The sequence below is a fragment of the Ascaphus truei genome, chromosome 18 (assembly GCF_040206685.1).
Source record: "Ascaphus truei isolate aAscTru1 chromosome 18, aAscTru1.hap1, whole genome shotgun sequence".
In the NCBI taxonomy this organism is placed as follows: domain Eukaryota; kingdom Metazoa; phylum Chordata; class Amphibia; order Anura; family Ascaphidae; genus Ascaphus; species Ascaphus truei.
The window spans coordinates 18,981,693-18,999,223 of record NC_134500.1 but is presented as its reverse complement, the minus strand read 5'-3'; the positions used below and the strand labels follow the sequence as shown (position 1 = coordinate 18,999,223).

The 17,531-nt window shown below is 47.5% G+C and overlaps 1 protein-coding gene across 12 annotated transcripts in view; it reads right to left on the bottom strand.

The window, feature by feature from the left end:
- Positions 1-17,531, bottom strand: part of TCF12 (transcription factor 12) — a 218,449-nt gene that overhangs the window by 94,142 nt on the left and 106,776 nt on the right. For all 12 annotated transcript variants that reach the window (XM_075575781.1, XM_075575779.1, XM_075575777.1 and 9 more), the window contains one exon: positions 4,899-4,963. In XM_075575781.1, coding sequence (XP_075431896.1) covers positions 4,899-4,963 — 65 coding nt within the window. The remainder of the gene's footprint in view (positions 1-4,898; positions 4,964-17,531) is intronic.

The window sequence follows — 17,531 nt, the reverse complement described above, 5'->3', positions numbered from 1 at the left end:
TTCCCACCCCCTTCCCCCCGTCCTCCACCCCCCTCCCCCCCTCCTCCACCCCTTCCCACCACCCTTCGCCTTCCTGCCCGCCTTCCCGCCTACCAACCCGCCTTTGCTTTCGCGCCCACCCGCCTCTGCCTTTCACCCACCCTTACTCCGCCCGCCTCTGCCTTTCACCCACCGCCTCACAGCCGCTGCACGCACTCAACAGACACTCGACACATACCTGCCGCCACACACACCTGCTGCCTCCCGCCCCTATGCACCGACATCACTGACCCACCCCCTCACACCCTAGCAGGACCCCCCACTCACAGACAGCACTCACAACCCACGCGCCACCCGCCGCCTCACACCCTAGCAGGACACACGCCTCACATTTTTACATCTGTTATGTCACCAAAATAGACATTGTCTTGTGGTGTGTTTACAATAAACCATTTTTAAACAACATCGTATTACATTTTATTCCATCTTTCTTTTCAACATTATTATCCAACCTTTACAACAAATAGTCATCTATTGTTCCACGATTTATAAATAATACTACCTATTACGCATTTACATCCCGGGCAACGCCGGGTCTCTCAGCTAGTAGTTAAATAAATAAAAAATATTTTTATTACAACTTTTTTTATTTAAAAAATATTATTTAATACATAACTCACAATCTCTACACACACACACACAGTACCTTTTTTTTAAGCTTTTAAAAAAATCTTATTAGTTTTTGAATAACATGAAACAATATACAGTACATACAATAATTCATGGGGGCGGAGGGACTGCTCAATAACTACTATACCCCTACACTCCCACAACTACACACCCCCACAACCACACACACCCCCACAACCACACACACCCCCACAACCACACACACCCCCACAACCACACACACCCACAACCACCCCCCCCACAGCCACACACACACCCCCACAACCACACACCCCCACACACACCCCCCACAACCACACCCTCCCACACACCCCCCCCCCACAACCACACACACCCCCACAACCACACACACTCCCACAACCACACACACTCCCACAACCACACACACTCCCACAACCACACACACTCCCACAACCACACACTCCCACAACCACACACACTCCCACAACCACACACACGCCCACAACCACACACACACACACTCCCACAACCACACACACACACTCCCACAACCACACACACACCATAGCTCATATATTATCTAAGAACCTTGTAAGAACACCAGATATTGCGACACAACCAAAAAAGACACCATCCCAATATCTGAGACCGCTTCATTTCAGAATAAATAAATCTATACATTTATATGAAAGACAAAATCTATACAGGATACTATAAGATTACTCTCAACAATGCCAACACAAAGAAAGTGAATAAATGAACTGTCACCACTGTAACTTAATTGGTGAAACTCCGGAAAACTAAATAAATGTTTAATTTACACAGGAGTCTATCCAAGCAAGAGATTGCAAACTAAAAATGAACCCTCAACCCAAATAAATAATACATTCCCAAGCCTGGCGATTCACACATTACAATTGCAAGACACACACACGCACAGAAAACAAAGCACATGCTTTAGTTTCTCCAGCTGAATGGCAGCAATCCAGCAATCTATCAGTAGCAGCTTTAACATGCATGTCACATGGATATCCATACTATCCATTTGGTATAATGTAGCAACAGATTGTGAAATCAATATCGAATTGAGAAAAAGAATACCTTTAAGTATACAGCGCTAATTTAATTTAAGTGTTGATAAAAAAAATTCACATTGATGTTAAAATTTAGCAAAACTATTTTAAGGCAAAATGTCAATATTTTTTTTTTTTTTTTTACATTCCCTGAACCAGGGGGTACCTTTGAGCTCACACCCATGATCTCCCAACATTCGGGGACGCAGTGGATCAGGAGTGGTAAAGCCGGCTGTCCACCAGCTAGGCTGGAAGATTCCAAAGGGCCCAAGGTGTGAGGGATAGCTTCAGCGACCAATAGAAAAGCCACAAAAAAAAAATCAAATACAAATATCTCGGAGAGCGTGGGGTCGCCGAACATCGGGGGACCAAAAAGCAGCCCCCGGGGAGGGGCACCGCAGGTCAAGTAAAGTAAAAAGTAGTTATAGCCGCTTTAACTATTTCTAAATCCATTGCATATCCAATTATTTTGTCAGTTATCCTTTCCCCATTACAAGCCAGAAGTTGCTTTAAAAAGTATTTATTTGGACTAACAGACAGGACGCCAGTCTAGTTGAATATTATGTTGAGGTACAGCAGGCATTTCCACACTAGATATTACTGATATGGCATCATTTGTTCTCAGAAAGGAGTGATCATTTAGCGATGTCAAAGAACTGGTAGACAGAAGCGCCGGTTAGGTCAGGAACAGGTGTTGTGTGTGAACTTGGGTAAACCTAATGTATGCAATGTTACCTGGGAAGCTTTTTTGACCTCTTAGGGACTTATTCTATATTTTTCGAAGCCGCTGTTCGATGGGAATTTTCGTCCAAAAACGGCCAGAAGTTGATGGGAATTTTCGAGCAACAGCAGCAGTTTTGGACAACATAGAATAAGGGCCTTACAGTGCAAATATGTGGATTGCAACACGCACGCAGACTGATCCTAGGCTATTGAAATCTTTAAGGAGGTTTATTCAATGAAGTGGGATTCAAGTCAATGGCACTTTCCGTGTGGCGGTGCCCCTTGGCACTACAAGACATCACATCATCAAAACTTCCTCAACTGTAAGTAGGAATGAAAAAATTATTTGATTTGCATTGAGAACTGGGAGGAGACATAGGCCAGGATACAGTAAGACGCGATGCAGGGTATCGCCCACCCATCCCCATGTCAAAGGCAGTCTACGCTGGACCGGGATGCAATACCATGCATCATTCATAGCTTCGTGACCCCCTGGCCATAATGAACACTATTATTAATTATTATTATTTTTTTAAATACTCCTTTCCTTCAAGATACTCGAGAAGGTGGAGGTATTGCATTTCTCAATTGGGTTGAAAGTTTTAATATTTTAGCAATGTGTCATTTGGACAGAATAAAGACTGCGGTTAATGATCACTTAGGTTGTTGAAATATGCTCTGTGAGTACTTCAAAGTATTTATTCGCTGCAATGATTCAGTCGGTGAAAACCTTTGCTTGGCATCAGACAAGTTTGAACAAGCAAGACCACAGTTTATTTTTACTTACAGTTCTGTGAGGCTGAACATATGTGTTTTTGATTTAGACAAGAAAGCACACATGCCATAGAAAATCTTAGCAGGCTGGCATCACTCCACTAAAATAATCTCTGAAATACCTTTTTGAACTGTGTGAAAATGATACAGTACATAGACGTACCATTAAAACAAGCTGGGAGCAAAGTAAGGGGAAAAACACACATGCTGTATCTCCAAATATAGCATTATATTTAATTTATTTAATAACCTGCAATGTTTGTGAAAGTGTTAAAAAGTCGGACTTTGCAGCTGTAAAAACCTTTTGAGTGTTCCTTACAATAGAAACCAAGCGCACCTTGTATTATCTCCTAAAACTGAGCAATATTGACATATTATTCCAACATCATGGATTGTGATAAAGTTCCAAGGACGGTGTCCATGTACACGCAACAAAGTAATAAATATTCCCATGTGAAAAATATGTTTAAATTACTCTTCACTAGATATTGCTCTACAGTAGCATGGGAAAGAACAAACGTTTCTCATTAAAATCAAATAAAAATATCCCTTGTGAGCACATTCCGTCTCGGACAGGTCTGCAGCGCTGCTTTCCCTGCAGCTAGGGATTCTGGGAAATGACATGCAAATGAGCATAGTGTCACCAACCAAAATTCTACCAATGGTTTTTAACTTGGACGGACTGAACTTTGCCTTCAAAACATCTGTGCAATAGCGAACTTTTCAACAAATACAGAAACTTCTGCTGTTCCATTACAAATCACGAATCTGAAGCATTTTCCAAAGGATTTACATGTTCAATTTTATAAACCTCTCTCAAAAACTTCCTTTAAATTACACAGCTACGATATCCTTTAAGTGATTAGGCAATATTGAAGCACCTTCATTTCCATGGATAACAAAGCAGAGCAGATTCTAGAAGTGGAAATAATTAGTCATTGCAAAACAAGTGCTCATTAGCACAGGGAGTAATGAACAAATTTTTTTGCCAGCTTGCAGTGTGGTTTTTAAAAAAAAAATATCTTTTGAACGCAAAGAAATAAACATTTGTAAACTATTATAAGTAGAGATGTTCTGCATTCCGATAATCGCGTTCCAAGCCATCGTCATTTTCAAACTAAGAAACAGCATGTGTTTACCAAAGGGTCAAATCTTATAGCTTTGTGAAACTGCCATTATTCCACCAATACCTTTGTTCCTGCCCAGTTTTGCTTACCCCAGAGCATGGCGTTATCAGTTATAAGTAGGCGTAGCTTGTTAAAGAAGGTAGGCAGTGTGTGTAGGGTCGCCAGGTGGGTTCTCCAAAAATACTGGACTCAATGGTGAAAGGTGCGACACGCTCGAGACACACGCGCACACACCTCTCTCCGCTTCATGCTGTTTCCTCCTCTCCTTGGCCCCCTCCCCCAGGCTCTTGGCACCTCCTCCTGATTGGCTGGGTAATAGAGAAAATCAGGAATTCCCCTAGTAAAAGCCCTGCTCTCTACCTGCTCAGGGAAATCCCACGTCCCCCCAATCTGGTCAGGTCACTATGGCCAGAGAAGTAATACTGGTATACCCATACATGTCCAGTATTAACGCTAATGTTTTACTGGACAGTGTCCAAATACAGGACAGTCCAGTTTAATACTGGACACCTGGCAACCCTAGGTGTGTGTGTTTGACTTTATGCTATGACATTGTAACGCACAAACTTACTTGACAACCAGGCACTGCTGTATCTCTGCCATACAGTGGAAACGGACCTCTGTCAGCTGTTTTCCCTATAATGCAACAAACAGAAGCATTACTTAGTATGTTAAAGGTCTATCTGTACAATGAAGCAATCAACATTATTCTTTTTTTACATGATACGGAAGATAGCAAGGATACCAACCAAAGTATGATGGAAATACACTGAGGTGACACTGTAAAATAATCAGCAGTGTGTAACTGGCCCATTATGCAGGTAACATACAGTGAAAAGTTATACCAAACCAGGCTCCATAAACTGCAAATTCATCAAAAATAAAAAGTCCACGCATCAAGAGTTAAAAAATAAATCAATAAATCCTTGAGCCGAATAAATTCAAATGCTTCTAAAGAAAATAAATCGATAATATTATTTGGTGGTTATGCATCAGAAGGCTAGTATTAATCAGTACTTCCTGCTGTACGCAAGGTTCAAGAAGAATGTGTACGCTGCGATGAGACTGGAGAACAACTAGAAAGCGTTAGTAAAAGTAAAAGTCATCTTCCTTATGAAGATGTACAAGTAAGTGTGGTTCTACAGTAAGACACCACTGAAACTGGAGTGGGGGTTCCTTTATATTTTCCTAAAGTGAATCCTACATTTGGAAATCCGCTGGGGCCATCAGTGCAAACTTTGTAGACCTGATGAATTCCAAAAGGAGCGCTCACGTGAATCCAGTTATAAAGTGCCGTGGGTGCTCAGACCTCTGCGGAAAGCGGCATTCAGATAAAGGCAATAGCCGACACTCCGGAAGATTTGAAGGTTTAATTGTGAGACCAACGCGAGTGTCGGTTATCACCGTTCTCAACTTCGTAGACCTACCAGTGAAGGGCATACACCATATAGAACCCTAAAGGAGGTTGACACAATGTAAAATCTGTTGCACGCGAGTTAGGTAGGACACGTTAACTTTTCATCGTGGATCAAACCGACACTTTGCATTTCAACAGATGCGTGTACATTAACTTGGCAGTCCAAAAGGAAGCTAACCCAGAGAACTGATGAAACTTAGAACAAAGTCCCGTACTCAGAGCTTAACAGTATATTAAATATCAACAGGGCTAGTCATCTTATGCCCAAATAAACTTGACGTGGCAGATCTCTGCAAGAAATCCTGGTGTTTATTTAAACAAAACGGTAAAGTAGTATTCCAGCTCATCGAGGGAAAAGACAACTCCTGCCAAGGTCTGCATTAGTCTCTACACTGGGGTGCAGCTAATTAATGTCTTAGCTGTACCAACGTTTACCAGCGTTGTTACTAGACTATAAACTAGGGTAAAAAAAAAAATGTTCTGTTTCATTTTACTTCAAGAGATCTATTCTTGTCCTTTCCAACGCGGTTTAATTTTTTTTTTTTTAAATTGTATGCTCAGTTCAGAAGGTATATTAGTGTGTGAAATATTTAGTGTCTGTGAAGTTAAAATGGAGCTCTTCCCAGAGCCCAGTGCAGTCTAAGGCTGCGTCCATAGATGGACCAGCCGTGCTGAGGCGTGCGGACGCTCCGCGCTGAGCCCCTGCATCCTCAATGAGGATGCCTTGAGAGGGGGCTCACGCGAGCGTCCGCAAGCGTGCTGAAGAGTTGGAGGTTTCAGCCGAGCACCAAGCTGTTTTTCAGCGCGCTGTCGGCTGAAAACCTCCAATCACAGCACAGCAGCGTCAACGTCACGGCGCCGTGACGTCAGCGCCGTGACATTGACGTCAGTGCGTCGCAGGCGATTGGCCCAGCGACGTCACTGCCCCGCCTCCAACCACCTCCCCCCGCAAAAGCTGGCTCGCCTGCAAGTCCGTGCAATCGCGCTGACTGAAGCAGGCGAGCCTCAGCGTTAGCGCGCCTCCGCTCTCCCCACACGTCTATGGCCCGGGCCTTAAGGTTACCATAGTAACCCGCAGAAGCGAGCGATTAAGAAAATCACGATTCTTTAAAAAAAAAAAAAAAAAACAACACACACACACACACACACTGTATATATATTTAAATATTTTTTTTTATTGTTATTTTTTTTGCCTTTAAGTGCAGGACTTGCTCAGGTGACAAGTGCTAGCATTATATAAGAGCTGGTATGATTTAAATTAATTTGAGGGGAGAGGGGTGGGGGTGGAAGATAATTACTGCTTTAAACTGAAATACAACCAAATAGAAAGAAAAAAAATAAAGTAAATATATACACTATATATAAATCTAGTTTGCATCAACTGAGCAGCAACTTCATATTTCAGATAATATGCAGTATGTATTTAAAAAACTGTCAAATGTAATGAAGCAGCAGTCCTGTGATAGGTTGCTAGTTACCGGAAAGTATAGAACTAAACCCAGGGTCATCAGCTAAACACCCACATTTCACAGGATGACTACAGCTCCAACACTGGGCAAATTAAAATAGGGTCATTGTCGGATACGGGAACTTACAAACAAGCACTTCTTATGAAGCCCCCATAACACCATTATAATATTATTATTCCTACATACTATTATAATATTACTATGTACAATTACATATCTTATACTATATTAGTGAAAGCACTGTATGTTTGCCTGCCTGCCTGCCTGCCTGCCTGCCTGCCTGCCTGCCTGCCTGGATGTCCGGTGTCCCTAGGGGAAATCTGATTGGTCCCTTGGCCCGCCCCCGCACACCTCTCATTGGCCTGAGGCGGAGTGACGGGCCAAAGGACACACAGGGACACACACACACAGGGACACACACACAGGGACACACACACACACACACACAGGGACACACACACACACACACAGGGACACACACACACAATGACAGACACACACACAGTGACACACACACACACACAGTGACACACACACACACACACACACACACACACACACACACACACACACACACACACACACACACACACACACACACTGTTACATACATTAGCGGGGCTCAGTTAGCAGCACCCGCGCGCACCTCCTCCTCTCCCCGTGTCTCCCGCGCTTTCACCCCGACCCCCCCCTCCCCCGGCGCCGCTACATTCAGCGGGACACACACACTATTATTACCCCTTCAGCGCCCCCCCCCCCCACCCAGTGTCAGCGGCCGTGCGAGACCCCCCCTCTATATCTCCCACCTCTCCCCCCCCCACACATATACATGCCCCCCCCTCCCCGGCGCTACAACTCACCCCTCCCCGGGCGGGGGAACAGCCAGTGGCCAGGCAGGCTGCCTCGCGGCGCCGAGTGCCCAAGATGGTGGCGCCCGGGACACAGCGGGGGAGCGGCCACAACACGCTGCCTCCCGCCTCAGATCCACGTGGGACCTGCCGGATGGGTGAGTGAGCGGCCTTCACCTCCCCTCCACCCCCCCTTCACCCCCCCTCCACCTCCCCTCCAGTGTCAGTGTCTCCCCGATACCCCCCCCCCCGGCGCCGCTACAGTCAGCGGGGGAGCGAGCGAGCGCCCGGGACACAGCGGGAGAGCGGCCACAACACGCTGCCTCCCGCCTCAGATCCACGTGGGACCTGCCGGACGGGTGAGTGAGCGGCCTTCACCACCCCTCACCCCCCATCACCTCCCCTCACCCCCTTTCACCTCCCCTCACTCCACTTCTCCCTTCCACCCCCCTTCACCTCCCCATTTACCTCCCCCCCTCACCTCCCCATTTACCTCCCCCCCTTCACCTCCCTTCCACTCCCCCCCCCTTCACCCCCCCTTCACCTCCCCTCCAACCCCCCACCTTCACCTCCCCTCCACCCCCCCTTCACCCCCCCTTCCCACCGCCACCCCCCCCTTCCCACCGCCACCCACCCCCCGCCTTCCCTCCGCCTCCCACCCCCCGCCTTCCCACCTCCTCCCCCTTCCCACCACCTCACCCCTCCCCCCTTCCCCCCCCCCCTTTCCACCACCTCCCCCCCTTCCAACCACCTCCCCCCCCTTCCCACCACCTCCCCCCCTTCCCACCACCACCCACCCCCCGCCTTCCCTCCGCCTCCCACCCCCCGCCTTCCCACCTCCTCCCCCTTCCCACCACCTCACCCCTCCCCCCTTCCCCCCCCCCTTTCCACCACCTCCCCCCCTTCCAACCACCTCCCCCCCCTTCCCACCACCTCCCCCCCTTCCCACCACCTCTCCCCCTTCCCACCACCTCCACCCTCCCCCTTCCCACCACCTCCCCCCCTTTCCATCACCTTCCCCCTCCTCCCCCTTCCCACCACCTTCCCCCTCCTCCCCCTTCCCACCACATCCCCCCTTCTCTCCCTTTCCACCACCTTCCCCCTCCTCCTCCTTCCCACCACCTCCCCCCTTCCCACCACCTCCCCCCTTCTCCCCCTTCCCACCACCTCCCCCCTTCTCCCCCTTTCCACCACCTCCCCCCTCCCCCCCCTTCCCACCACTTCTCCCCTCCCCCCCTTTCCCCCCCCCGCTCCCCTTCCCCCCCCCCGCTCCCCTTCCCCCCCCCCGCTCCCCTTCCCCCCCCCCCGCTCCCCTTCCCCCCCCCCCGCTCCCCTTCCCCCCCCGCTCCCCTTCCCCCCCTCCGCTCCCCTTCACCCCCCCTCCGCTCCCCTTTCCACCCCCCCCTCCGCTCCTCTTCCCCCCCCCCTCCACCTCTTTTTACCCTTTCCCCTCCCACACTTCCACCCCCTCCTCTAACCCTTCCCCCCCCTCCCTTCCCCCCCTCCTCTAACCCTTCCCCCCCCTCCTCTAACCCTTCCCCCCCCCTCCTCTAACCCTTCCCCCCCCTCCTCTAACCCTTCCCCCCCCCTCCTCTAACCCTTCCCCCCCCCTCCTCTAACCCTTCCCCCCCCCTCCTCTAACCCTTCCCCCCCCCTCCTCTAACCCTTCCCCCCCTCCTCTAACCCTTCCCCCCCTCCTCTAACCCTTCCCCCCCTCCTCTAACCCTTCCCCCCTCTCCTCTAACCCTTCCCCCCTCTCCTCTAACCCTTCCCCCCTCTCCTCTAACCCTTCCCCCCTCTCCTCTAACCCTTCCCCCCTCTCCTCTAACCCTTCCCCCCTCTCCTCTAACCCTTCCCCCCTCCTCCACCCCTTGCCCCCCTCCTCCACCCCTTGCCCCCCTCCTCCACCCCTTGCCCCCCTCCTCCACCCCCTCCTCCCCTTCCCGCCGCCCTTCGCCTTCATGCCCGCCTTACCGCCTCCCCACCCCCGCCTCTGCCTTTCACCCGCCCTTACTCCGGCCGCCTCTGCCTTTCACCCACCGCCTCACAGCCGCTGCACGCACTCAACAGACACCCGCTACACTCGACACATACCTGCCGCCACACACACCTGCTGCCTCCCGCCCCTACCCCCTGACATCACTGACCCACCGCCTCACACCCTAGCAGGACCCCCACTCACAGACAGCACTCACAACCCACGCGCCAGCCGCCGCCTCACACCCTTGCAGGACCCCCACTCACAGACAGCACTCACAACCCACGCGCCACCCGCCGCCTCACACCCTAGCAGGACCCCCACTCACAGACAGCACTCACAACCCACGCACCACCCGCCGCCTCACACCCTAGCAGGACCCCCACTCGCACACAGCACTCACAACCCACGCGCCACCCGCCGCCTCACACCCTAGCAGGACACACGACTCAGATTTTTACATCACTTATGGCACCAAAATATACATTGTACTGTGGTGTGGTTACAATAAACCATTTTTATACAACATCGTATTACATTTTCTTCCATCTTTCTTTTCAATATTATTATCCAACCTTTACAACAAACAGTCACCTATTGTTCCACGATTTATAAATAATACTACCTATTACGCATTTACATCCCGGGCAACGCCGGGTCTCTCAGCTAGTAACCAATATATACAAAAAATAGAAGTTGTGACAATCTTCCCATAACCCGTTGATCGTTTGTCAAACCAGCTACTGATCTTCAAGTTGCTACAATGAGCTGTAGATTCCGAGTTTCAGCCAATGGGAGACTGGCAGTGCAGAGCAACTTCTCTCTTAGGCCCGTAATATAGTGTGCGCGCAGGTGCCTGTGCGAACGCGCATGCACGTGACGCACGCTTTGTGTGTGTATACTGTGAGCGACAGTCTTGGAAGGTACTGTGTGTTTGTGTTTATGTGTGTGTCACTGGGTAACTGTGAGTGTATGTGTGTGTGTGTGTGTGTGTGTGTGTGTATATATATGTACTTGCGTATGTATTTTACTTTATTAAACCTTTCTAAACACCACACACATACACACACACACACACACACACACACACACACTAACAGCGACGGTAATGGCGCGAAAACGTTCTTTCCCCAATCTTCCCCCCTGTCGGCCGGCTCCATGCTCACCGCCGTGCGCGGCCCTATTATAGAAAGGTTGACTAACCACAGCCAACTATAACTGACGCGCGCGTGCATGGCACAGCGCACGCACGCACGCACGCACGCACTATAGAATAGCTCTAACACGGAACACAGGGAATACCGCTGGTGTTAACAGGAACCTAGCAACTAGGCAAGTTAGAGGGTATGCTGCAGGTTTCCAGTATCTTCGCTGTCTAGGTCTGACAATGGAAGGTTTATGTGGCACCACTGTTCACAAAGAATATGATGGCAGATAAAATCTCTTGGTCCATCTAGCCTGATGATTTGCCGCAGTTACTGCGACACCTTGGGCCCAATGTGGTCTCCACCTTTCATCTTCATTTAGGGTTTCTGTGCCCATTGCATGTATTTTCTAGCTAAACTGTTTCAGTGAAGATATAACTGTATTCCTAAAGTCTACCACCTACAGCTTCTATAAACATGTTTTTGGCTTCTAATCTTATTGAAACTATTGGTGCATTTAAAGTTTACATTGCAATCTCCTGACAATAGTTGCAAAATAAATGGCATTGCAGTTTAAAAGGAGCACTCTTCCAGCACCCCCTTCCGAGGTAAAATTGTGAAGTAGGGGGCCCACAGAGCTGAAATTAATGGGGTTCAGCTCCAGAGATCCCCAAAATCTTCAAAATCTCTTTTTTGAGTTAAAAAAAAAAAGTGTCGTGTCAGGTGTCCACTTTAAGGATATTTCTTCCAAAAATATATATAATTTGAAGTAACAGACATCAGGCTGAAAGCAAATAAGCAACTAGGCAGAATTATTTGAAGTAGAATGAATCACGCTGTTCATATTAAACAGTGTCAGCGTTTTCTTTTCCCGAAAAAATGATAAACAACTTTGGCCCAAGCGTGCAGTATACTGAATAGGTTTCAAAACAAATCCTCTTGTAACAGTAATTTACAGATCTGTGAAAATAATTAAATAGAATGATTAATGCAAGAGAGGCTTTGTGAGATGCAACGCTGAAAACAAACCTTAACAAACAAAATATACAAAAACAGTTTTAATAAGAATTGTACATATGATCTATTTAGTCATTACATATTCCTACAAAAATAATGTTTATTGAGAGAAGGCATTGGAAGCAAAGGGCAATACAGGTAAGGTAGCAGTTGTGGAATGGTCGGAGCCTAAACAAAACACTGCTATATTACAGTCAACAGCAGGGGTGGCCAACCCCAGTCCTCAAGGGCAACCAATAGGTCAGATTTTCAGGATATCCCTGCTTCAGCATAGGTGGCTCAATCACCTGCTCAGTTGAAGGCTGCACTACCTGTGCTGAAGCAGGGATATCCTGAAAACCTGACCTGTTGGTAGCCCTTGAGGACTGGAGTTGGCCACCCCTGGTCTACAACCATCGTATAAGACTGGTATAGATAAGTTAGGTATATTTTCACCAGCAGAGAATCAAAAGATTGCCCAATACATGATGCAACAATTATTATAAAGCTTATTAACATCTAGATTGAAATTGAGAGAGAATTGTTTTACTCATCCCAGCGCAGAATTCAGACCCGCCAACATGTGGCCCACAGAAATAGGTACTTTGCATTGCTATACAGCTCAACCCCCTTATAACGCTGTGCTTGGGGTCCAAAGAATCACATTGTGTTATATGCAGATTGCGTTAGAAATAACGTACAATTGTATGCATTGTACGATAAAGTATTTAAGACACCAATAATCGCGTTGTAAAGTATTCATAAAGACGAAAATTGAGAGCCACGCTTGCATCGCGTTATAAGCGGATTCGCGTTGTAACGGATCGCGTTATAACGGGGTTGAGCTGTATTAGAGTGGGTGAAAAGGTGACTAAAAACCCTCCACCTTATGGCATATAAAAATATTACTTGTGAGCACATTCACATGTCTTAGACAGGTCTGCAACCCTGCTTTTCGCCATTATCACCTGGCATACACTGCTTCCACTGGAGCAAGGGATTCTGCGAAATGACATGCAAATAAGCACACAGTGCAACCTTTTGTCTTAAAGCCATTATTACATGGGACCCTTAAGCCAATACTCGCTGCTTTAAACACAGCTTTTAAACATAGCCTGGGATGAGATGCAAAGCCAGTGAACCCACTCACAGACAGTTTCGACCTTGTGGGTCTCATCAGTGTGAGGTTGGTAGTACTGACTTTCTGGCTTTCCGGAAGCGGATACACGTCCCCAGCCTTTCCTGGAGTGGTGTTCCCGGCTACGGTCCCCGGTTCACACCAATCTGATGGCCACCGACTGTCCTTCCTTGCGCTTTTATAGTTATCAGTTAAATCAGGGGTGCGTAAACTTCTTGAGGTGCGCACCCCTGCCCGGCAGCCGCAGCGTTCGCGCCCCCCCCCCCTCCCCAAGGACTCGGCGTCAAATTATGCCGCTGGTTATGTGATGTCACGTGACCCCCCCCCCCCCGCGTCATTTGACGCGTGTTGCCATTGCGATGTGTCACCGAAGACCCTGCAGAAAGCAGGTAAGGGAGTTACAGAGGCCTCACGTCTCCCCCGGCATTTAAATACCGCGGGGAAGATGCTTTACTGCATCTGCAACTGATCTTACTACAGGCTATGCTGAAAAGCTGTGTTGTGCGGCAGGCATTAGCTTATAGGGAACCATGTTAAAATGGAAATGAAGTTCACTCCCTGCATCCGAGCGCTCTGAAGGACTTTATTTGCTGAACAGAAAGCATAAACTTAAGTTACCAAGAACAGTTCTGCAAGTCCATCCGCAGAAGTTAAATGGTACGAACAGGAGAAATAACACAAGACTTTGTATGTTTAAACTGTTCCATTTGCTCTCCTGCAAGGTACATAGGGAACATCAAGACTAAAAGGAGGGGGTGCATTTCTTTTGTATGATGTAGGAGTGAGATAAAACAGAATAGCTGACCACAAAACCGGCAGATTGCATGAAGTCAGGTAAATGCACAGAAACATCAGAGGTGGCTGGTGAGGTCCGAAGATAAGAGAAGGGAACTGCAGATCTTCCTGATTAACAGAGAATGCCGAAGTTTAGACAATTTAGATAAGGAAGGCTTTGGGAAAACAATCAGATTTCTTCGTGTACACAATACAAGATAATCAGATTGGGAAAAGTCGGTAGGAAGAATATATATATTTTTTTCTGCAAAGGGTAATCCGGGAAATTCCGGTTTGCATTCTTAAATTACACCCGATTTTACCGACAACCTAATGCACCAACCCATTTACAGTATTTAACTCTAGAGCAAATAACTTGGCTTAAATCTTTTTTTTTCTTCTTTTTTTTAAACACCACGTTTCTTTTGTCTCAACAGAATTCCCTTTTATTTCCTTTTTTTTTTTATCCTGTTCAGCAAATTCACAATTTTTTTTTTTAAATTATAGAACATGGGGTGGCCAAGCCCAGTCTGTTTCTTATTGGGGGGGTGGGGGGTGTGTGTATCTTTTAGGCAGACTTGTATGGTTTAGCGCCAACAATGTACACCACACTTTACAAAGGAGGCAATACAGGGAATAGAACAAGATTGAAAGATCAGCCATACCTGTGATGTTTCTAAACGCTGCTTTAAAGTCATTAGCGGTACTTTGGAATCTGAAGCGTTTTTTTACCGTAATGAATGTCGGAGGTGTCATTTGACGTGATATTTTGATTGCGCCGGCCCGAGTAATGCTTGCGGACCTACATTTGCAAAGTTGTCAAAGTCCAGAGACTGCTGGGAGAGACGGCAAAGCCGTGAATCAAAGCGAGGTTTCAGCTGTAATGGACGTCTGCAAGTTTGTACTGCGGGTATATACAAATCTTACAGTTAATGTTTGTCGTGATATAGTCTGCGAATGGTCAATAAAGAACGCAATTAGTAAAGCAGGTGTTTAATTGCTATACTTTGCTAACCAGGGTCTAGATCAGGGATCGGGCCACCAACAGGTCAGATTTTCAGGATATCCCTGCTTCAGCACAGATGGCTCGAAGACTGACGTTATAAGGCATTTAGGTTTGTTGTACAGACTGATGAATAGCAGACACTTTAGATGCGGCAAAGGTGAAAGATCGACCTCCTTTAATAAGGTCAGCACCCTTCTAGTGGAAAGGCATTAAATATTATTACGGTGCTAAGAGAGCGAAAAGCACCTATTTTCAGAGAAGCACGCTCGTGGGTTAAGACTGTGTAGCCCCTTTACCCCCAGCCTAAGTGAGATTTGGTTTGCTACTAGTGTTTTTGGTGTAGAATGGTGTGGGGAATCATCAGGACAAAATTTACAGGGTACCATTGTTCATTGGTTGCAGCGCATCCAGTCAGTGTGGATCCTCTGGATAGTAGGATGGTCCAGACTGACACCTTTCTTTAGCCCAAGACAGTGAAACACACTGGTATATGGCTCCATGGTATGTATTGCAGTGTTTAGGATCTTACACAGCAGGTACTTCACTTTCCTTGCTTCCCCTAAGAAGGTCACTTCAAGGCTTGAGGCCCATCCAAGCTTCCTCCTGCATGGTGCTCCTCCTAATGCCCTCTTATGGGACACAGGGAAGTTGTTGCACACTCCATAGGGGAGGAAAGAGACACGCCCACTTTTGGGAGAGAGACCGTATTTATACCCTGGCTTGTAACCCTGCCCCATAACAGAGCAGGTCTGATACTGACAGGTCATCACAATCCAGCATGACACCCAGCCAGTACCTCCCCCAGGCTGACACTCTCTGGCTGTTGCTAGGCCCGCCCTTAGATACAGCTACTGCATCTAAGGTTGCAATAGCAAACAAGGCCCTATAGAGGAATTAACCCACCCACTGCCTGTACTTAACAGGGCTTACACTGGTAGGGCCCAAGGAAATAAGTAGCGGCCGGAAGCTAGGCTACAGTTGTATTAGTAATACCCCAGAGCTAAATGGATAAATGTAAAACTTTTAAAAGTCAAGTTTTATCCATTTAACTCCTGTTAAATGTCCATTTTTTTCCAGCCATGAAGAATGTGATGTCATTTAATGAAGCTTTATTTTTTTACTACTTGAGAGCGCAGCTTCTAAATGTATTATTTACAGGTCTGCTTAGGGATGTTCACCTTAGCTGGAGACACCGTTGATTATGTAAGTTATTCATGTAATGGTGTTTCCCCCATCCGATGGGAGATTCTGCTATTACAGCGTGTGTGGTGCATGCTACCTGTTGGTAAGCAGGAGGGCAGAGTTGTCCGCCGATGTTTGTGAGGACACAGGACAGGTTTCTGGGGTACATACCAAGCATGGTTCTCTAACAGTGCAGCGCCTCCATGTGTCACAGGCTCCAGATGTATGGAGGGGATCTCCTATGATAGAAACAATCCCTCTCCTTCCCCAATAAGATCACACACCAGGCAGGAGGTATATGAAACAGAAACGGTTTATTCTGTTGCAGGCCTCTGCCCAATGCAGTCTCTGGTGATATCTCCCGCTGTAGGATGGTCCCTGGACCTGCACTACGAGTCAAGGACCCCCGCAGCTGTCCTTGCTTTTCCCTGATCCTCTATCAGGATCAGGGGAAAGGTGCACACTCACTCTCCCCTGAGGGGAAGAGGAACAGGGAAGGCCAGTATTCAGGCAACCTGTGTGTGACATGCCTCTCTCAAGTGGGGAGAGGCACTGACTAAATTTTGGCGGCACTCCCCTTAAGTACAGCCAGGAGGATGGCACCAGGTCTGACCTAGGATTGGGTGAACCCAGGCCTGGTTCCACCTCCCGCCCTGTGACTCAAGGGCATTGCTGGGAGTGGGGATAACCCATGATAAGTACTGGCAGGCCTGCTCTTGCCAGGGCTTACTGCCAGTGAGGGCAGGCTGGTAGCCAAGAACCAGTCCTGGCTACATTCATTTGACATGTTCCCCTTTTTGGGGGGGGGGGTGCTGATACTTTTCAGATTCTTCCCAACGTGAAACGTCAAGCTGATCAATGTTGAGTAAGATAGTTTCGCTTCCGCTCTTCAATAATCTGAATTTTAGAGGAATATTGAACAATGCTGCAATGCGCAATTCCCATATTTCAGCACATGAAAGTGATTTAAATCGAGCATTTTAGCCGAGAAACATTGAACCATCATGCAGGAAACTAGGTCTGTCCCAACGTCAAAGTGGAGGATTCTTGGTAGCTGAAAACAGTAGCAAAATGGTTCAGTACTTTAACAGGCAACTTAAATGAGAGAGAGAAATAAGAGAGAGAGAAAAATAAGAGAGAGAAAAATAAGAGAGAGAGAAATAAGAGAGAGAGAGAGAGATGAATGAGAGAGAGAGAGAGAGAGAGAGAGCGAGAGAAAGAGAGAGAGCGAGAGAGAGAGAAAGACAGAGA